The sequence below is a fragment of the Periophthalmus magnuspinnatus genome, chromosome 2 (genome assembly GCF_009829125.3).
Source record: "Periophthalmus magnuspinnatus isolate fPerMag1 chromosome 2, fPerMag1.2.pri, whole genome shotgun sequence".
NCBI classification, from domain to species: Eukaryota; Metazoa; Chordata; class Actinopteri; order Gobiiformes; family Gobiidae; genus Periophthalmus; species Periophthalmus magnuspinnatus.
The window spans coordinates 4,298,973-4,321,492 of NC_047127.1; the positions used below are offsets into that span (position 1 = coordinate 4,298,973).

Here is a 22,520-nt window from a genome sequence, read left to right on the forward strand (position 1 = left end):
GGGTGTGATTGACAGATGGATGTACCAATCAGAGAGGAGCGCTGTCAGTTCGTGTCAAAACAAACATGGCGGGGAGAAAAATAATGGATTAAGAAACAGCGGATTTCTGCAGAGTGAACAGGCGAAGGTCTAAACTGTTATTTACTTCAGATAAAAGCAGTTATGTAGTTTTTTTTATTTGAATGAGAATTTTCAAAAGGAGATTTCTTCAACATTTGAGACACGTGATACAATTCAGCGGTTGTGGTTGGATTGTCTCAAGTTAGGACGGAGGTCTGTCAAGTTAGTTCTAGGGTTAGAAGGTAGAAGAGGCGATCAAAGGTGGTCATATTGTTATGCCTGATCTCTGTAATCAAAAAACAGAATGGAGCTCAACAGTGAATGCACACCCTGCGGTTCTGGAACGAAATTTCCCATTCATTTTTTCCCATTCTGAAAAAAATAACATTAAAAGTTCGAAAGCTTGCTCGGAGATAAACAGCTTCGTGGTAACTAATGACCAGACCTATCATTTTATTTCAAATCCATTTCTAAAATCACAAACTTGTTAAAACATTTAGCAGAATCTTGCATTTTAAACTGTCTTTTTCGACTTAAAACAGCCACGTTATGTTTATTAGCATGTAGCTGGTGAGCCGCCGCAATGCCTCAATGCTTAATATTTAACTTTTTCGAAAAAGTTTATGGGAAAAATGAATGTAAAATGTACTTCCCAAACTGGGGCAGGCTGTCACTGTGGAGCTCCATAGAAACAGCATGAGAAGAAAGACAACATGTGAGTTTTCTACCAGGACATGTTTATTTACAGCGGCCAATGACAGGAGTCACAAGTGTTCCACAGGTACGTACAGAGAGACATCACTAGATCCCAGCTCCTGCACTGAGCGCGCTCGGTGGGACAGTCCAAGAGGGGGACGAGGAGGGGGGAGACATACACTGAGCTCAACCACACCTGTAACACCCCCACGCAAAAGAAGGGATCACGGAGGAGCGGGCAGCTGAGGGGGAGAGTTCATATTCAAATACAAAAGAACATGTACAAATCGTCCCAGCCTCCAGGCACTGTGCTCCCATATTTACAGTTGTCGTAACAGGCAGCCGCGCCGCTTCCATGGCAGGACCATCCATTTGAGATATGCAAGGTACAAGAAAACAAAGCCAGCGCTACGGAAGGCTTGATAAAAAACGATGAAGAGGAGAGGAGAGGTGGAGGGAGGCGGGGGGAGCCTGCAGACACATGCATGGAGTGCCGCAGCCGCGAGAAATTAATCACTGTGGACAAGTACATAATCAGGTTTTAGCTATCGGAGCGCACTCCCTAACTCACTGTGAGAGCTCTGGCACTGTTCCACTGTCAAAGACGAATGCGAGCCACACTCAAATGACTTTAAAGGGATTACATGTAGTCCGGGAACGTCTTTCGGCTGATCAGCACCATATGGCGTCAACTAACTTTGCAGTTTAGAGTGTCAAAGTGTCGACCGGTATTTGGTACAAAACAAATTCAAGATGGCGGTGAAAAAAGAGGAAAAGAAGTTTAAATTTAAAGTAGCTCATCAGTCCATGTAGTGGTAATCATAGAAAGAGTGTAGGCATGCGTGGAAATAGACCTTGATTAAACGAAACACCTGGAATAGCACAAAAAAAAAAACGCTCTTTCGGACGGCCAGTCAACTTCAGTAGGCTAATGTTAGCGTGTAGCTTTGTCAAATGTAACAAAACAAGATTTAAAAAAAAGTTTGCCAATAAAAATTAAAACAATATACTGATAAATTAAGTTAGAAACACAGACTGTATATATAAATGGACATAGCTAACGTGCTAGCCTGAAAACACGCTCTACACAATCCTGGTATTTTTATTTAGCCATTTTGTCCGTGAATCAAGATGTGAACATTAATAACAGACAAATCAGCTGCCTTCTTTCCCCGAGGTTGCTCCTGTTAGCGTTAGCAACAGATTTGATTGACAGTGTTGCTAAGCGGCGCTAAGCTAAACCAGCGGCGCGGACAGGAATGAGGCGTGTACCTTCAACAGCTTCGCTCAGGACTGACTTTTTGGTTGCTATGATACTCGCGGTCGGAATTCCAAATACGGCCACTCGGCTCCAAATTCGCCGCTATCACTGCTAGCATCGATGAGCTTCATTTGACTGGACCCGAGCGCTACGGGTGACGTCACATTAACTCAGTCCACCTCTTTTTTTACTTTCTATGGTTGGAAATGGTCGATAAAGAATTAAAAAAAGAAATCTCCTCGCGGCTCATGACTCCATCTAGTGGTTAAAGGCGATGTAACATGCACTTTAGAAGGTCATGTTAATCAGTTATTGACATCTTTGGAACGCGTTGTCCTTATAGGTCTATATGTAACCCCTTTAAGTTGCATATTACACCATTCAATAGACTTTAATTTAAAACAATAACTTACCAAAATAAAATCTGCTATCGTGACATTATTTATGATGTTTCATGTAAACACGCACACAAATGTACACAGAGGTAAAACCCGATACGGTGCGTTCGGATACATTCAACGCACATACATGCAACCTGATTCATATGGACGCAACCTCGTGTCGTCCTGGTCCATGCATGTATGCGCGCACACACACATTCACACAGACAATTAACAATCCCTCTATTCACAGTCCGAAAATACGTGACTATACCTGTCCAGTGTCGCCTACCTCGAAACTACACTTCCCAGAATTCACGGCTACGACCGACTTCAACTTGTGACAGCCTGTTGTTGTTGAAATGTAAAACGCATTCGATGGTCTAAAGAGGGGTGGGGTTAGAGAAGGCACGCTAATGCTGGAATTACTGCCTTCGTTGAAATCGCGAAATTGCTTTAGGCCATGGATTCTTTTTTTACGGGAAAGCAAATGGCATGAAAAAAGTAATATTGCACCATTACTGAAGTTCCGACCAAAACACAAACAGAAAGAAACTATTTTTCATCTGAGGGAATGGGGGGAAATAGTCATTGCATTTGAAAAACACACATCCCTCTGGGTATATTTACATAAAAGCTTTGTAAAATACTTTTTTTTTCAACGTATGTACAACACATGACAACATTAGAGAGATCAGCCCGCACGTGGTAAGAAGTCCCAGACAGTGATGAAGAAACAAAAACAAGCCATTGATCCATTTGTGTATGAATCTGTTCCCGTGCCTGCAGCCCCGAAGCCATCGCTCATATCCTGGCTTTTACAGAAATGTTACATCACGCCACCGTTCAGGCCCAATGCAACAGAAAGACATTAATTTTCCAAGTTGTGTATTGAGGGAGGAAATGAGCTTGCAGTGCAGTTCACCTCTGGCGACAGTTCGTTGAGGAGTGACTGAACGTATTTGTGCACACGCAAGAAGAGAATACAATATACGGTTTCAATCATGGCGCTAACCGTGTCAGTGCGGTCTCATTGTGAAGTGAACGTTGACGACAATAACCTATGCCATCTGAAGTTACGGATAAACACTCCTTCCCGTTGCTAATTTGAGTCGGTTTGTTTTGCTAACTTGCGCTGAAACCTGTTTACGTTGCTGCTAAAGCTAGTTAGCATTAAAAAAAGAAGAAAAACAATATCCTTTAGCTTCAGATGCTCGTTAATATGACACCGGAGCAGCTTTAAAGGCATAGCAAGGTTTGAGATGTCACCTGGAAAGATGGTTGGTATGTGCACTGGCTTAAGCTAACAAAAGCTAAAGGGCTGGGAGCATGACGCTAGGGCTACAGAGTTCAATACAGCTCAAAAATGCTATGAGTGAGTTCTGTGTTCTGTGTTACCTGTGTTCACGCAATGCTAGCATGCTTAGTTGACAAGTTAACTAAGATATTTCAAAAAGATGTCTACTTAAAAAATATAGACGAAATACCAGCTGAGTCAAAAATATTCTGAATTTAACTGAGCAGAATACGCTAGCTTAGCCAACATAAAGGTTATTAGCCAATGGTGCGGTAATCTTTACATAACGGTCTCACTTTTGTTGTGTTAGCTATGTCAACACGGAGCTAGTTGATACTAAGCTCCCGGAAACACACAACACTAAAGACTGATACGCAACCCAAAAAATAAAGTCAAAATGAAAGAACAAAATATTAGCACCGCTTCGAATAAATCTGAATTCTATGAAGCAGAGCGTTTGGCCGCCTGCGCGTTAGCTCTAACAAAAGAAAAGCTAGCATTATCACTGCTGAGGGCGCGCCGGGGTTCAGAACTGCAGCCTGAACCGTAGTAACGGGAGACAAAAAAAAAAAAAAAGGACCAAATTAATGGACATAGATCACAGAATAACCTTCCACTGATACACTTATCACTCCGGGCGTTGAAAAGGTCGGCCCGTCTGATCGGTTTTCTCTCTATTATTCCTATGTACACATGCCTGCTGCGGGGGCATTTGCTAAACAGATATGCTATTGGACTCCAGTATCGTTGTTTCTCTGGGTTTTGGTCTCGTAATCCGAATGTTCTTTTGGTGACGAGGGAGGGGAAACGTCTCGTGTGTTTTTTACGCTTTGCTGATGTTGGGCTGTGTGTGCAGACTGTTGTCACTGTGCACTTTGATTTCAATCGTATCCGGCTTGAGAGACTCTTTTCCATTTTCTTCCTTCAGCGGTAACTTCCTGCGGAAAAAAAATACAGAAATACAAAAGAAACGGGTGAGATTGGTAGACTGGAAGCAGAGTAATTACACAGAAGGGACGCGGGAGGTATAATAAATGCAAGCTAGCACACACTCAAATGAGCAGCTAGATGGTGATTTTATATAGAACAGGCACGTAAGCTACAAATGCTAGCTAGATTACCACCAACGTAGTGCCATGAAAGGGTGTGCATAATGGATTGCTCCACAAAATGTGCACTTTTCGCCGGAGCGCTCACCAGTAATCACCTTTCCAGACCTTTTGGTGCATGAATGAGTTGCCCCCATTGGGATTAATAAAGCTGACTCTAATTGAAACGAAAAGGCGGCAGGATATTAAATATAGCAGCCTCCCGCACAGCAAGAGGCGTTTATTCAAATCCGCCACAAATACTGCACCTGCGCTTGACCGTTCCTGGCCTTTTCAGCGCCGTCTATACACAGAAATTTGAATACCTCGTAGCGTTTCGTGATTGCACTTTTGCATGACAAGTCTATACAAAAGTGGAGGCCAGATGGAACACGCGGGATAAGTCTCTGACAAGGGGAGAATGGAACAAAGACGTCCTCTGCAACAATGTCCCGATAAGAAGACAACGTAAGAGGACAAAAATGACACGGGCTTATCACGGAGTTGTCAAGTTGTGCTCTTAGTGGCAGAAATGGGTGTCTGGGATGGGACTGCTGACTCAGATTCGGGAGGACGTTTCGTGACATTCTAGTTGTTCAGAAAGACCAGATGTCCCTTTATGGTGTGACAGGAAAGGTTTTTGTAGTTTTTGCAGGTATTGCTTTGAGGCTTTTCAGTAGATAAATGGAAAATCAAAGACTGCATTTGAGTGGATTTGAATGCTTTCTTTTGTTGTCCTTGGTTTAATGTGTATTTCAAAGGATAGATATGTTATGCTAGCTGGCTATCGAGAAACTTAAGGTCGCATACCCTTGGGTGTCAGAATGGAACGTAAGTGTTGACGTCACAGCCATCAACAATGTAAAACTAAATATATTTTTCAATGGGGAAAAGTTCTCAAAATGTCGCCAATAACAGGAAGCTAAAACCCATTAAGTTACGTAAATTAGCCACGTGCTTTTTGGTTTATTTGATCCTAACCATCCGACATTGTGAGAGTTGTTGCATCAATTTAAAATCATACTTTGCTTTAAATATTTTCTAAGCATAAGGGATTTTTTGGGCAGAACTGTGATAAATGGGAAAATGGGGTGAAGAGTTGGGCGAGACAGTCAATTTTTCAAGCTAGCGATCTGTCTTGCAACATTGGGACCAGCGAAAAGCATAGCATGTGTACTAGCGTGCTAGCAAACCTGTCGGCGTGTTAAGCATCGCACCTTTATAATCCATCTTGAATTGACGCTTTCCAAGTTCTTTCAGGCTAAGATGTTTTGGCTAAGCTAGCTTTGATTAACCCATAGGTGGCAACTTTCATCGCAGACAAAAATAGGAAAAGTATGTAAATCACAAAAACAAGACACGGCTTACAAAACATAATTAAGTTGCATAAAAAGTGTAAACAACAACCCACCCCATCCCCAAGAAATAATAATAATCTTTATTTATATAGCACCTTTAAAAAAGAGTTTAGAGTAAAGTAAAAAACACAACACACACTCAGTAGATAAAATACAAAACATAGAAATACAAAGAAAAGATGCACAAATAAAAACGGAATTCATAAAAAGGCCTGACGATAAAAGTAAGTTTTAAGAATTGATTTAGAAGATGATACTGATGGTGCAAGCTTTATCTTGTCAGGCAGGTCATTCTAAAGGCGAGGTGCCCGGAACGAGAAGGCTCCATCACCCTTTGTCCAGAGCCTCGACTTTGGAACAGCTAACAGTGACCTGCCTGAAGATCTAAGGTTGCAGGAAAACAACTAACAGGGATCTGCTTGAAGATCTAAAGTTGCAGGAAAACAGCTAACGTGGACCTGCCTGAACATTTAAGGCTGCAGGAGAACATCTAACAGGGACCTGCCTGAGGATCTAAGACTGCGGGAGGACAGCTAACACGGACCTGCCTAAAGATCTAAGGTTGCGGGAGAACAGCTAACAGCAACCTGTCTGAAGATCCGAGGCTGCGGGAGAACATACAACAGGACCTGCAGAGGATCTAAGGCTGCAGGAGAACAGCTAACAAGGACCTGCCTGAAGATCTAATGCTGTGGGGGATCAGCTAGCAGGACCTTTCTGAAAATCTAAGGCTGCAGGAGGGCTTGTAAGGGGTGAAACCTTTTGAAATGTAACTTGGTGCAAGACCAAAACAAGCTTTAAAAGTGATCAGTAAAACCTTAAAATTAATTCTAAAACATACAGGAAGGGACGCTAAAATAGGGGTGATGTGTTGTCGTCGATTAAAACCGGCGATAAGCCTAGTTACTGCATTCTGAACGAGTTGAGAGAGTGACTCATGCGGCACATTACATTTTCCACGAAAGATATGCGACGGACATTTTTGGAACCGTATCGCATGCCCTATTAAGTCACATGTAATGAACAGCCTGCATTTTATTTTTGCGCACCATCTTACTCGTTTCAAACCTAAAAAGTGGCTTAGAATCCATCCGGGACCTATCCTCTGCATAAATAATGCAAAAGTTATGGGGGAACAACTGTTTGTCTGTGTTGTGTAGTTGCGTCTTAAAAATAAAGCTCTTTACTTAAACTCAACAGTGGGACGTCTCAGGGCAATTTGTCATAGCCCAAGCAGTACGTTTTATCCCCAAATAACAGCCTTGGCAGTCACTTCAGTAAACACGGAGAAATGAAAGTACATATTGAGTTGTAAATCTTTCTGCACATCAAAGCTAGCACACTGTTCTTTTTTCCGGGGCGTCTTTGCGATTGAAATGGATTTAATAAAAGGGATCAATAAGGATGCCTATGGTTACGGCGCTCATTTCGTCATTGTTATGTGGAGTGTTTTGAAGACTGAAAGAAGCGAGGAGCGAGGGAATAGGTTACGAGCAAATAAAGGAAGTGTAGGGTGGAGTGCGCAGACACGTTCAATATGTTACCTGCTTTTAGCTAATGGCGACTTTAGCTAGCAGCTTTAGTGTTTTTCTATATGATGTTTTAGCAATATAACTCAGAAGGATAACTATTTATATTAAGGATTATGAGAGACCTTCAGTTATTATGGACTTGAATTATTGAAAAATGCAAGATTGTTTAGTTTAAAAGTCCTATATTACACAAAATGGACCCTTATGAGCTTTAAGCCGCGTTAGAATGTTATTTTCTCCTCAAAAACAGACCCAGAGTTGCGTTTTGTACCATTCCCACATGTCTGAGTAATGTTTTATTATTAGTCTGTCCATATCTCCAAAGCTCAAAATGCTCTGTTCCACCTTGTGATGTCACAAAGTGGTAGTTTTCCAGTTAACAGCTAGGCTAATTCAGTAGAGATTGGCAATTCCAGGTCTGAAATCATCCAAATGATTCTAGTGAAGATGACAAGTTAACTAAGATATTTCAAAAGGATGTCTGCGCAAAAAATACAGATGAATTACCAGTTGAGTGAAAAATATTCTGAATTGAACTGAGCAGAATGCGCTAGCTTAGCCAACGTAAAGCTTATTAGCTAATGGTGCAGTAATCTTTACATAACGATTCTAGTGAAGCTGACGACTAAAATATTTCAAAAGGATATCTGCTTAAAAAATACAGACGAATTACCAGTTGAGTCAAAAATATGGCGTTTAAAAACACTGCAGAGCACTTCCTGTATTACCACATGATGACATCACAAGGTGGAACAGAGTGTTTTCAGTTTCAAAGAAGAAGTTAGCCTAAATATGCAAGGTTTTTTTGTGTGTTAAACATGTGTGAATGAAACAAAACACAACTCCAGGTCTGTTTTTGTGGAGGTAACAGCGTTATAACATGGCTAAAAAGTCATAATAGTACATTTTGGATAATATAGAACCTTTAACAAAAAAAGCATTTTATTACTAGAATTACTAGAAAAAAAAATTACATAAATAGGAAAAAAAAAGAGAACACTTTCAGAATAGTTATCTTTTTATGTCAGAACTAGCATAAGGCCACATGAAAATTCTACAAACCATAATTTTGTGTTGAATATTAAAGGCCCTGTATGACACAAAATTGACTCTTGTGAGATTTAAGTCGTGTTATAATGTTGTTACTTCCTCAAAAACAGACCTGGAGTTGTATTTTGTTTCACTCACACGTTTGAGTAACATTTTATTATTAGTCTGTCAAACTGAAAACACTCCATTCCACCTTGTGATGTCATAAAGTGGTAGTTTTCACATTAACAGCTCCTTTTACCTTCATTTCAGCAGAGATTGGTTTGATTTCAGAGCTGAAATCAACCAAAGTATTCTAGAAATGAAGGTGTGTGGAGTTTAAAAACACAGTGGAGCACTTCCTGTATCACCACATGATGACATCACAAGGTGGAACAGCGCGTTTTCAGTTCGAGAGAAGAGCTCAGCCTAAATCTGCAGGGTTTTTTGTGTGTTAAACGTGCGAATGAAACAAAAAAAACCCAATTCCAGGTCTATTTGTGATGAGGAAACAACATTATAACATCAGAAAATAGCGTAATATATGACCTTTAAATTTAGATTAAGACGTAAAAAGGTACATTGTGGAACATCTCCCGGAGGCAAGCAGTAGGCTAATAGTCATTTGAAAGCGTGCTAATGTATTCTTTTCAAATATATACAGAATAACATATGCATATACACAGGAATTATCACTATTTATGCGACGAGTATGAATTTACATTTAATCGACTCTCTTCTTTTTAAAACATTTTAGCTATAAATCGTAAAAAAAAAAGCTGATTTTGTTGACTTTCTGTGTCTTTGCCTTGAAGGAATTTGGTCCTCAAGTTAAACCGGGGACGACCTTTGACCTTTTGAACACAAAACTTCAACATAGATGAATATTAATAGTTGCAGGATAATAATAGAACGACGATACTGCCATTCGGGACCCGGCCAATACGCAACATAACCTTGCCAAGCGCGTATTTTTCCAAGAAGACAACTGAAATACAGAGCTGTTGACAAAAACAACTCAAAATGGAGTAGTTTAATGGCGGCAGAGAAGTACTGGGTAATGGTTTTGTTGCACTTCAAGGTTACTCCGAGCGTTTGAAATCTGCGGATGTCGGCGTCGGTAGTGCGCTCCTCGCAATGAATCATCTTAAGGTTACCTGTTCTATAGACTCCAGACAATGAACTATAAATCAGTGCCACGAGTACTTCTTCTCAAATGTCTTACTGTAACTTTGAGTGTTCCTTCACCCATGTCTGCTCGTAGGAGATAGTAAGACTGAAATACAAGTACTTGACAAGAACTAATTACCAGACAAGGTGGCATGTGTCAAGGGGATAGTAAAGGTGTTAAATGGGTAGCACTGTAGTAGTAGAAATAGTTGTGGTAGTAGTAGTAGCAGTGAGTATAAGCAGTATTAGTTGTTAAAGCAGCAGATGTAGATGCAGTAGTAGCCAATGGAATAGTGATGTTAGTATTAGTAGTAGAACTTGGATGAATACTGTGAATAGTAGGAAAGTAGCGGTGGTTGAAGAAGTACTCAGTTTGGTTACTTAAGTAAAAATACAGATACCAGAGGAAAAAAAATACGTAAAAGTATCACGTGAAAAGTATTTTTTGTAGATTTTGAGGTCTAATGTAGTGATTTTGTTCAACTGAAACAATGGAATTACCGTATTTTCTGAACTATAAGTCACACTTTTTTTTCGTTTGGCCGGGTGTGCGACTTATATTCTACATATAAGCAAATAATCTGAGTATAAGTCGGATCTGAGTATGTAAGTTGTTCACATCTTCGTCATTGTTACACTGATGACCGTGTGAGAGAACTCTAGACTTGTACCAGTAACTACAACTCCTATACTACTGAAACTTTAAAATTTCAACTTGTTAAACTTGTTGCTTGTTTTTTCTGCTTTATTTATCTGATTAACTGTTAATATCTTACGTTAACAAACCAGACACGTGTTCAGTTCTGTCTGTGCTTCATGTGGCTGAATAAATATAAATGTGTTACGTTAGCGTTAGCGTGATGTACTGATATTCAGCCTGTTGTTCTCTGTTTTATTATTATTATAACTTGCCTTTAAAGATAAAATGTCTGTTCTTGGTCTCAGATTTTGTAAAATACATTTCCCCAAAAAACACGACTTGTATATTTTTTTTCTTCATTATTTTGCATTTTTTGGCTGGTGCGACTTATACTCCAGAGCGACGTATAGTCCAGAAAATACGGTAATTGTTCCTAATTGTTTTTATTTGTACATTTTTGTTTTTGCTCAAACTACGAATGCGTTAAAAATAAACCCTCCGTCTTTTCAGCAAGAGTCACAATCATAAAAAGTACAGTGCAATTCACAAATGTAGTGAAGTATAAAGTACAGATACCTGCTCTGAAATGTAGTAAAGTAAAAAGTAAAATGTAAGGTACAGATACTTCAAATGTGTACTTAAGCATAGCACTTTACCATTGGATAGTAGAAGTAGTAGTTGTTACCTTGCAAATAGGTGATATTATTTTGAAGTAACAGCATTTTAAGTAACACGAGCTGACACTGGATACTACTACTTCTTAAACGACTGGTCCTAGCGTATCGTCTAGTGCGTATACCCATGAACGCCAAACAGCTCGGCGTGATCCTGGCCCTATTAAGCCTCTGTGATGTGATTGGCCAGAGGCGACTCCCCATTGGTTGATTGGTGGACGCCGTACTTCCTGCAAACCGGAGCCAATTTCATGTGTCATTAACTTCATGCAAAGGGAGACGCCGACGAGTGGGACCCATATGGGAGGTCCGCCGCCGCCTCTGTGTGCTTTGTAAAATCAAGGAAGTAATGCGGCTAGTAATGAGGGCTACGGTGGAAACAACTAGAGCAGCACATTGGGAGAAAGTCTGCTCTGCTCAATCTAAACTACTGCTGGGAAGAGCAAGAAGTAAAAAGCCATATTTGTTTCCATTACTAAAGCACTATGTTAGCATCTGTGGGTTTTCAAATGACATCACAACCGCATAACGCCACCGTACGTGTATCTGAACATCAAAAACGAAGCTAGTTCAATTTAAACAGCAGTCCAAAGTCTTTACACTTTCCCCATCGCGTTCCTAGCATCCTAATTATTCACCAAAATGAGTTTATAAGTGTGTTCAACGGAGTTTTGCCATCGCAGCACTGCTAACAACAACTAGCATGCTATTGCTAACAGCGCGCCAGCATCATGTCCTGGTTCGCTTATAATAAATATGCTTTTTAATTAGACATAGACAGAACACAACGGTCTTATTTTGACACTAAGAGCTGCTTTTACAATGTGTCTGTGCTGGGGCAAGATAAATGTTGCTTTAATACTTGGAAAAAATCAAGCGTTTTTAAAATTTTGTGGGGAAAAAAATTGATTTCTACCAATTTAATGATTATTTTGAACTTTTTACCGCTCAAAAGATAAAATATTTAAGGTCCTATGTTACACAAAACATACTTTGAGTTGTGTTTTTCATTCACACGTGTTTGAGTAACCCTTTATTATTAGTCTGTCTACATTTCCAAAGCTCAAAATGCTCTGTTCCACCTTGTGATGTCACAGAGTGGTATAGTTTTCAAGTTAACAGCTCCTTTTAACTTTAGTTTAGTCGAGATTGGCAATTCCAGGGCTGAAATTTATCTCCAAATGAGTCTAGTGACGATGTATGGAGTTTAAAAACACAATGACGCACTTCCTGTATCACTACATGATGACATCACAAGGTGGAACAGAGTGTTTTCGATTTGAGAGAAGAACTCGGCCTAAATATGCAGGTTTGTTTGCGTGTTAAACTTGTGAGAATGAAACAAAACACAACTCCAGGTCTGTTTGGGATGAAGAAACAACATTATAAAATAGATACGGGCCCTTTAAATTTTGAAATCCATGCGTACTGTCATTATGCATAAAGTTATATTTACATTCTTATAGGACTATGTGGCGCATTTCTCAGCAGGGGTTACTTGTTTTCTATCACAACATTGCCAATTAAGACAAGAAAAGAAAAACACGCTATAGCTAATAATGTATAAAAACATATAGCGCACTGATTTCTGTAGCTAGCATAATTTATCTTAGCAGTAAGTAGCTGCAAGATGGATGCTTCCTACTTTACACATTTAAATCCGTGCTCTGTAATCTCACTTTTGGCGGGCTGGTGTGAAGCGAACATCTCAAAGTGTTTATAAGAGGAGTCCTATAATGTTTCTAAAGATGGAAATTGCCTCTAATTAAATGTCAGACACACAGCTAGCAGCTTCAAGATTTCACTTGTAAACGCGCGGGGTATGTGCAAAGTTAAAGTAAGAAATCTGCGTAATCAGTGGTGGGCTGGTTCACACGGGAAGCACAAATGCACTAATTATGATGTGTGCCTGTTCTCCATGTTCTCCACGCCGGGAAGGGGAGAGCTGTGATATTATGTGCGGTTTCATGTGAATTTGTAACGTGAAGTTTTAAAAGAAGAAACTTTTTGCGCGTTCGCTAGTTTCAAAGCAACTCCATAAAGTGTGCTATTTTGGTTTAGGATTTTAGTTTAGTGATTTAAGGATGAATATGATGAATATGGAGTATCATAGCAACCAAAGAGCCAATCCGGAGCGAGGTTGTTAAAGGTAACGCCCCTTTCCGCCTGCACATTTGGTTTAGCAGGGAGTGGGTCCTTAGCAACGCTGTCAATCAAACCTGTTGCTAAGCTAGCGGGAGCGACCTCGGGTAAAGGAGACGCTTAATTTGTCTGTTATTAATGTTATCTTATTTACGGATAATTTAATTTACGGACTCAAAAGTGAAATTAAAATAGCAGGATCATGTAGAGCGGGTTAATGTGAACATTTTCAGACCAAAATGATGAGCCTGACAGCAGCAGGTACAGAGAAAGCGGCCACAGTTTTTCAATAGAAAGTGAAATGGAGCCAGAAGCGTGCCCCTGCTCACTTCCTATTTAACGCAGCAGCTAGCAGGTTAGCTATGTCCATTTATATATACAGTCTATGGCTTTAGTATAAGAATTACTCAAGTACTGCAAGAACAAAAATAAAAGTGTGACAATAAACTCCCAAACCAAATGTGCTTTCAACTGATGTTTCAGGAAATTATTATGGTAATTTCTATAAAGGCGCACTATGGAACTTCTTTGCTTGAGGGTACATTATCTGGGGTACACTATTAGCTTGTCTCTGAGAAAATAATTTGCCTGTAATGTTCCACAATAAAGTATTAAACTAGCAGGTGAGCAGGTCAGACACAAGTTTTTCCGAGATATTTCCTTTAGCAATAAATATTTAGCATTGAATAACTGAAAGCTAGTTTAGTTCAATAGCATAGCATGGAACATTCCAGGCAAAGGAATAATATCTCCATGGAGACAAGCAGGTGGCATACCCCCTACCAGAAAAGTTACATCGCACACCTTCACTTTTGGTTTTCTATTTTGCTTTTTCCGTAGTTCAACCTGACTGACATTTGCTTAGCGATAGCTCTATATTTGGTTGATGCACACACTAAGGAACAGTTACAGCGCGTAGCCGACAGTCTCCTGCTGCTCCCTGCGTCACTTTTTCCCATTTCAGTCAAATCTTTGGGAAAATAGTGGGTCGGGCAAAGCAAACAGGGAGGCTACATTTTATGCAATATTAACTTTGGAGTGGCGACCATTACCGCCAAACTAGCACATCGGCAATGGCAAATTTGTTCTTCAGTGAGGTGAGACTGGAGCGCGGCCCACAGCGCCTCCGGTGGGAGCTGGAGGGCAAAACAAAGAGCTAATGTAGCGCCGCGTGACTAGCTTACGTGTCTAACCTGACTATGCAAGAATAAAGCAGTTTCACCAGTACATGCAAGTGGAAAAAGTCCAAAGTATGGCCCACAAATGCATTTATAAACAAATATTTAGCATGAAGTTTATTGAATTACGATTTGTTGAAAGCTTACGTTGTGTGCATCGACTGTATATATAAATGGACATAGCTAACGCACTAGCCACTGTTTTCCAAATACGGCTCCATCAACTCCAATTCACTTTACAATGAGAAACTATATATTTATTTTGCTTTTTTGTCCATAAATCAAGACAAGAACAACAGGTCACTCCCGCTAGCGTTAGCAACAGGTTTGATTGACAGCGTTGCCAAGCAGCCACTCTCTGCTAAATCATCGGTGTGGGCGGAAAGTGGCGTTACCTTCAACGGCCTCGCTCTGGATTGGCTCAATGGTTGCTATGATACTCGAAATCGGAATTCCAAATATGGCCGCTATAAGTGCTAGCCTTGATGCGCTTCTTTTGACTGGAGCGTAATGCTATGGGTGATACATTATACAGGATATGCTTGGGTCCAGTAATGATAAAAAATAAATAAATAAAAAATAAAATAAATATATAATAAATACGTAAAAATAAAATAATAAAAAATAAAAAATAAATAAATAAAATAACCCTAATAAAATAGAGTTTCCATTCTAGACCAATGTGTGTTAAATGTACACATTGGTCTAGAATTTAATAAACATTGATCTAGAATAGAGCAGTCATTTTTTAATTGTACCTGTCACTCAAAGGCATTGCAGCAAATAAGTACGCGTTTTAAAGCCAACTCAAAATGTTCACAATAGTCAGTTTAAGTTGAATTTCTAAACTCCCTGAAGACTATTTAAACCCAGATCTAGCCATTAGTTTACATGCTCTTACTGCCACTGACTCATTTCAAGGCCCTAAGTCATGTGGAGCTGTGTTATCTCTGAGCTTTACTCCGTGACCATCGCAGCTGCTGATTGGGACGACTCATTGCAAATTCTGATTCTTGCTCAAAGTAAAAAATAACCGAAATTCTTGCTCTAACTCAACTGCAAATTAGTCCTAAAAATGTTCAAACACATTCTCAAATAGCTCCACTACGCAAAAGAGTTTTACTTTTTTTTTTACTCTGCATATCACACCAACAATCATCGTGGCTTTTGAGATATCTTAAAAAAATAATTTAAAAACGCCCGGCTTCTGTGTGAATATGAAACACAAAATGACTTGAAAGCTTGAAATAATAATAATTTTCGCGTTACAACAAAACAGCCTTTTAAAATAAGTGAATTGACCAAAAATCATTCTACTGTGCTTCAGTTTAGCTCATTTTAATTCAATAGATGCTACGATTTAGCTAGATGTGTTAGCTAGCTGCTAATGTGCATGTTGCTAACGCTGTTTACAACCATGTACGCATTCTATATAGGTTCTTGTGAGGCGACTTTGCATTAACGCGGCTTGATTAAATGTGCTGAATCATTGGGCTAATAAAAGCTACATCGCTAACATAAATGCCACTTTGAGCCGCCATGTTGTTCCCGAGCAGATTGAGCACGTACACGGCAGATCACGACTCAGCAAAATCCACTTTAGAGTCCCGTTCCCTAAAGACGAGACTGGCACGCTGACAAGTCTAACACAAAACTGCCCCACGGAGACCAGTGAGTGCGGGGAGGCTAGCACCGGCTAAACTCCGCGCGTAAAGTCGACTGTAACTGTAGGAAATGAATTAGAATTTAAAGGGTCCATGTTACGCTAGTTTCTGATCTGTTATAAAGACGTTTCCTCATCACAAACACACCCGGAGTTGTGTTTTTTGTTTCATTCACACATGTTTAACGCACAAACCCTGCATATTTAGACTGAGTTCTTCTCCCAAACTGTAAACACCACCTTGTGATGTCATCATGTGGTAATACAGGAAGTGCTCCACTGTGTTTTTAAACTACGTACACCTTCCACTACAATCATTTGGATGATTTCAGCCCTGGAATTTCAGATTTTTCTACTGAACAAAACGTAAAAGGAGCTGTTAACTTAAAAACTACCACTTCGTAACATCACAAGGTGGAACAGACCGTTTTGAGGTTTGGCGATGTAGACAAACTAATAATAAAGTGTTACTCAAACATGTGTGAATGAACCAAAACACAACGCCAGGTCTGTTTTTGAGGAGGTAACAAGATTCTAACATGGCTAAAAGCTAAAGAGTCCACTTTGTGTAATATAGGACCTTTAAAAATACACTACAAATCATTTTCTTTTTGTTTTTTGATATTTTCATCCAAGTTATTTTGACTACAAAGTTTTAATAAGTAGACTTCTATTGTGTTCTTAAGCAAGACACTTCACCCACCCTGCTTACGTGTGAATTTTGTGTGTCTGTGAATGGTAATAGTCGAAGGGGCTGATGGCGCAGATTGGCAGCCTCGCTTCTGTCAGTCTACCCCAGGGCAGCTGTGGCTACAGAACAGAACTAGCTTACCATCGCTTACTGTGGATTGAATGAATAATACAATGTAAATCGCCTTTAAGTGCCCATAAAAGTGCTTTAAACTGTGTTTTAAATGGTTGTTTTTTTGTTATTAAACCAGACATTTTACGTTTTATACCTAAAAACAACAAAAATCTGGTCTAAATTGATCAAAATAAAGATGAAAATTGTGACTCCATAATATGAACTCATTTCAACAGCTATGGAAGTACTCAATTTTGTTACTTAAGTACAAGTACAGTAAAAATGTTACATGAAAAAAAACTAGTACAAATATTTAAGAACTGTTTAAAAATGTACTTTAGGAGTAAAAAGTAAAAGCATTTTGTTAAAGTGTTAGTGACATGTAGTGATATTGATTAAAACATTTTACGTATTTAATTTTTTTGTTTGTTTGTTTGTTATTTGTTATTTGGCTCTTTACTTTAGTCAGGATGTTAACACGAACACGGTAAAAATAACCCCTCAAATTACTTTTTACTTTTTACAATGTAGTGGAGTAGAAAGTACAGATACTGCTCTCAAACGTAGCAAAGTAAAAGTAGTAAGTACCCACTGTAAAATGTACTTAAGTAAAGCACAGATACACACAGGTACAGGACTTCACTACTTGTACTTCTTAACCTTCCTCCACTGCGTGTTTCAATACAACATTTCTGCAGAGTGGGCTTATTTAGTCATGTGATGCAAAGAAAAACAAAAGTATACGCACATGCAGTTTCATCGATGGATCACTGGCGTCGGTGGCATGCATTTCTTATGAGAGAGAGCACAAGATAGACAGAATACAAAATGAAGGTGAACATCAACAGTACACATGCATGGTAGGAGTCCACTGGAGCGCCGTGCATGCTAATGGAGGATTTACTGTACACATAGAGAGTGATAGCCACAGAGAGACAATATCGGTGACATACTGTGGTTGAAAAGGTGGTTGGGCTGCTGTTGTAGGTGTACCTAAATGGTAGAAAGAAGGCTGCTTTTCTCACTGGTAGAACATAGAGGGCGCTACAGTGCTTGGAGAGATTCATTCTGCTTTTGGTTCAGTTCAATCGGAATAAGCATAGACGGTAAAATAGTGGACACAAAATAAGCTAGAGAAAGGTAAAACGTTTATTGATGATTCGTAACCACCTTAAATTCACTTTTAGCATTGTAAACTTCAGCTATTTGCGGATTGCTACGTGCTAATTGCTAATGCTACGTAGTAAATGCTATTGTAACTATTTGAATTTATGCGTTTTGGTAATGCTAATGCTAATTCCTGCATGTTAATTACCGCTAAGCCACTGTTTTTTCCACTTTTTTTCCAGTGTTATTTCTGATCTTAAGCAAAAACGATGTGCAGAAAAATGGTACAGGGTCCATCACATGCTTGTCGCCATGGAGATGCTCTACAAGGAATATTCCACAGTGCTGTAAATGTGAAGCTACAAGGTCAGATCTATAAAAACGATGTATTTTTAGCCATAAAAACATCTATAATTGAATAAACGCTAGGTCGATATGCAGAAAATACTGAGGAACATTCAAGAAACAAGCAGATGATGCCCCCCCCAGCACAATTAAGATATTTTGGTCCACTATTTTTACTGTTTATGACACATACACTTCTTGCGTGTTGTCGAATTTCAGAAAATCAAATATATTAAAATTCCATCTACTGTTGCCAATCCAAACGTCAACTCTCAATTTGCCTGGTGTTTGGCAGTGCCCCCCAGGTCACGATACACCCACAGCAGATGGTCCCCTCTGCAAGCATGAATGGCCCGGTGTGAGTCGACAAAGCAACAGTCCAGTTTGACCCCCTGGTGGACACTCACAGGTATGCCGCCTTGCCCTCCTCCAGCTCCTTGCCCTTGCCCCCGGTGGCGGTCTTTTTGCCGCAGAGGGTCCGCGTGATGCACATGAGCAGGCCGCAGTGTCTCAGGAAGAAGCAGCTGACGTCCACGAGAACCAGGAGGAGCAGCAGAGCGCCCAGACCGAGCCCCACCACGGCCCCCAGACCCAGGCCGCTGAACAGGGATTCTGCTAAGGCGGGCAACGGGAGGATGGGAGAAGAGGAAGGGGGGAGAAGAGAGGGAGGAGAGAGAAAATATTGTTAGCAAGACTGGAATATGGAAAAAAGATGGAAAACACTTCGAAAACGGTGAAAAAAAGACCAAATATCCTGGAAAATGTATATATCGTCCATCAAAATTTGCTTCGCTGTATTATTGGAGATCAGATTAATAAAGTATTTTAATTAACGCCGTGTATTAGAGCATGTAATCGCCCGGATAGCAACTTTAGCGGTTTAATGAGGAACAGAGCAGAGCTGAGACAGTTTGTCCAATGCAAACCCAAGTGGATTTATTCCAACACCAAAAATATTTACAAAAACAAGGAACATTTTGAAAGAATCAGCATCAGTACCTCCTGTACACGCAGCACTTTTACTTTAGCCGGTTTGCTCCTTTTATAGAGCACCTCCCTAATTGGCTGAGTCTATTCTGTAGTACAGGTAAGTTTTTGATTTGTTGTATTGTGATTTTAATGTCTTTCTTATTCTGTAAACACTTTGAATTACTTTGCATCCAATAATACTGTGAAAAGTCAGCTCTAACCAAACAGTGGATAAATTTATTCACTTAAGTTGGTTGTAAAAATAGAGCTCTACGTTTAATTCATCTGTTTTAACCGTGAACACCAATTAGATCACACGTGTCAAACTCAAGGCCCCTGTGCCAAATACGGCCCGTCACGTCATTTCACGTGGCTGCCACAAAGTCTTAAAATGTCAGTTTATCAGGAGATACACAGCTAAATACCCATTTTTTCATATCTATGCAAATTCATATGAAATATTTGTAACTTGAATAAGGAATAAATATAGAAACGGTTAATAAACAAGATTAAAAAGTAGTAGTTGCATTTATTTTACATTACATTTGGTTACATTTAGTTACATCTGGCCCTTTGAGAGCAACCATTTTGTTGATGTGGCCCTCTGTGAAAATGAGTTTGACACCTCTGAACCAGATAAACAAAAAGCTAAAAAATATTCGACACCCCTCCTTGTTGTCTGCCCCGGAACCTTCTTAAGCTGCTCCGGCTCTTCGGGGGACTCATTTGGCCGAAACACCTAAGGCAGACAACATGGGTACGTTGAAATTTGTAACAATTCAATTACAAACGATTAGCTGATACAGAACACTTTCATCGATAAAACATTTTAAACTTCTTTGTGTATTGTCCTTCTTTTTGCTAGACTCAAACATAGGCCCATGTAATGTAATAGTTTTTAAAGACCTCCTCTAAAATCCAACAAAATGCAGGAAATTCCACCTATTTTGCACAGATTTTCTTGGGGGAGGACCTCCAAACCCCCCCACATCTTTTTTATCTTACTTCCTGGCAGGATCTTGTTGTCACATACATCTGAGTGAGACTTCAACACGTAGTTTCTGGTTTATTTTAAGCGACTGGGTTCACATGTTCTAATCTAATGTGAGTTCAATCTGAAAATATTTTTGTATATCTGCATTACTAAATACAGCGTGTTTCCCTTGTTGTATGATTCATTTGCAATAATTGTGGAGTTTGGGTAAAGAAAAACATCCTCTAAAATCCACCAATATTAATTTTATGATTATTTATGTTGTGATTTGTGTGATTTTAATGTCTTTCTTATTCTGTAAAGCTCTTTGAATGACTTTGTGTATGAATTGTGCTGTACATATAAACTTGTCATTACAAAAACTGTATTAAAAATCAATTAATCTGTAGATGCTGTTATTACATAAATATAAATGTCCTGGAAAAGTCCTGGAAAATGATGTAGGGACTTAAGTAGAACACATACACGTTTTGACTAATGGACTAATAATACAGTTTGTTAATTGTAATAAAAAAATAAAAAATAAATAGTTAAGTAGTGTATTGTCTTGTAATGTGTTAACTTCTGATCGGATAAAAAAAAAAAAAGTCCTAGTAATTTATTTAAAAAAAATATATATATGTGACTGAATAAAATCTCAAATTATTAATGCATTAGTGACATTCAAAAGTATTTTTTTTAATTGTATTTTATTGTTATATTTTTGTTGACTCCATCCCAACTCCTAACCAATCGTTTTATCACGAAATCCATTTTTTAATAAATAAAAAAGAAAGAAAACCAAACCAACAACAACAAAACTCCCGGTGATTCCTCTACATGTTTGATAATGTTTGATTTGACATTGGGCGGGGGTCATTTGGTCCTGGGGTGGTCCGACTTTCAAAAGTTTCAAAGACGTTGCATCGATTGTTCTCATGTCGAGTGCTTCTATCTCGGGAGAGCAGAGGGTTTCCAAGTCCACGTCGATGACCTCCGTCTTTTTCAACCCGGGCTACTCCCTGTGTGGTCAACAATCCAGACCGAACAACAAACAACAGACCAACACCGTCTCACAATATTATACAATCATCACCATCCGTACTTCATATATCGGTCAAATTGTGTTGCGTGTATTGTGTATTTGAAGGACGCCCAACGTTAAAATCCCTACGGAGAAAATAGACAACTCAGACTGTTTGGTAATTCAAAATATAATCAAAAAACAGATAAATGTTAAATATGTTTCACCTTACGCATTTTCCTAGCATGCTAATTACCGTATTTTCCGGACTATAAATCACTCCGGAGTCAAAAAACGTATAATAATGAATAAAAAACGTGGTTGTCAGTGTGACCATAACAAAGACGTGAAATTATTTACTCATAAGTCGCATCTGAGTATAAGTCGCACCCCGGACAAACTATGAATAGAAAAAAAAAGTGCGATTTATAGTCCAGAAAATACGGTATTCGTCGCGATAGGTAAAGCTACAACAACTAGCATGCTAACGCGCACAATGAAATGATGCAGACAACACACAGCGGACTTAATTTGACCTCCAAAGTGGCTCTATTTTATCGTATCTACATTTAAACATTTATTTGACACATTTATTACACCGTTATTTTGTTTTCTGATCGGTATAATTGTACTATCTTTGTTAAAGTCATTTGCAAATACTTTTACTGCTCCGCTACTTCAGTTTCGGGGCCTGTTTTAGCCGACCAAACTTCCATGACCACAGTTGAAGCTATTTGAAGGGCAGTGAAGTCTGTGCAGTGCATGGTCTGGCCCCCGTCCAACACTTAGATAAGTCCTAATCCACCAACACCTCGGCTCCTCTCTCTCCCCAGTGGAAGAACTCAATTAGAATGTGCTCCAAAACAAATCAATTCCCACTGCCCTACAATCTCTGTACGCGGCAGAAAGTGAAGGTGGTCACTTTGACAACTAAATATTTGTCTTTGGACTTTTTTTCCCCACTAAAATACAGGTTTTGGAAAGATCATTTACCCCTAAACTAGCAAGTCAGTGTGGGACAGCGTTATTAGCTTGCCGTTCATACGTATGGGCATAGCTAACCTGCTAGCTGCTACGTTATAACAGGAAGTGAGCATGTACGCGCTTCCTGCCCCATCAACTCTGGCTC

At 39.4% G+C, this 22,520-nt stretch overlaps 1 protein-coding gene across 4 annotated transcripts in view; it reads right to left on the reverse strand.

The window, feature by feature from the left end:
* Positions 1-796: 796 nt before the first annotated feature.
* Positions 797-22,520, reverse strand: part of LOC117384024 (neural cell adhesion molecule 2-like) — a 509,480-nt gene continuing 487,756 nt past the window's right edge. The window contains exons 16-18 of one of the 4 annotated variants that reach the window (XM_055228525.1): positions 18,833-19,040; positions 17,927-17,966; positions 797-4,632 (exon numbers count right to left, since the gene is read on the reverse strand). In XM_055228525.1, coding sequence (XP_055084500.1) covers positions 4,576-4,632; positions 17,927-17,966; positions 18,833-19,040 — 305 coding nt within the window. In that variant the 3' untranslated portion in view covers positions 797-4,575. Of the gene's footprint in view, positions 4,633-17,721; positions 17,766-17,926; positions 17,967-18,832; positions 19,041-22,520 lie in introns of all 4 variants that reach the window. The other 3 variants (XM_055228529.1, XM_033981298.2, XM_033981291.2) reach the window with 3 other exon arrangements.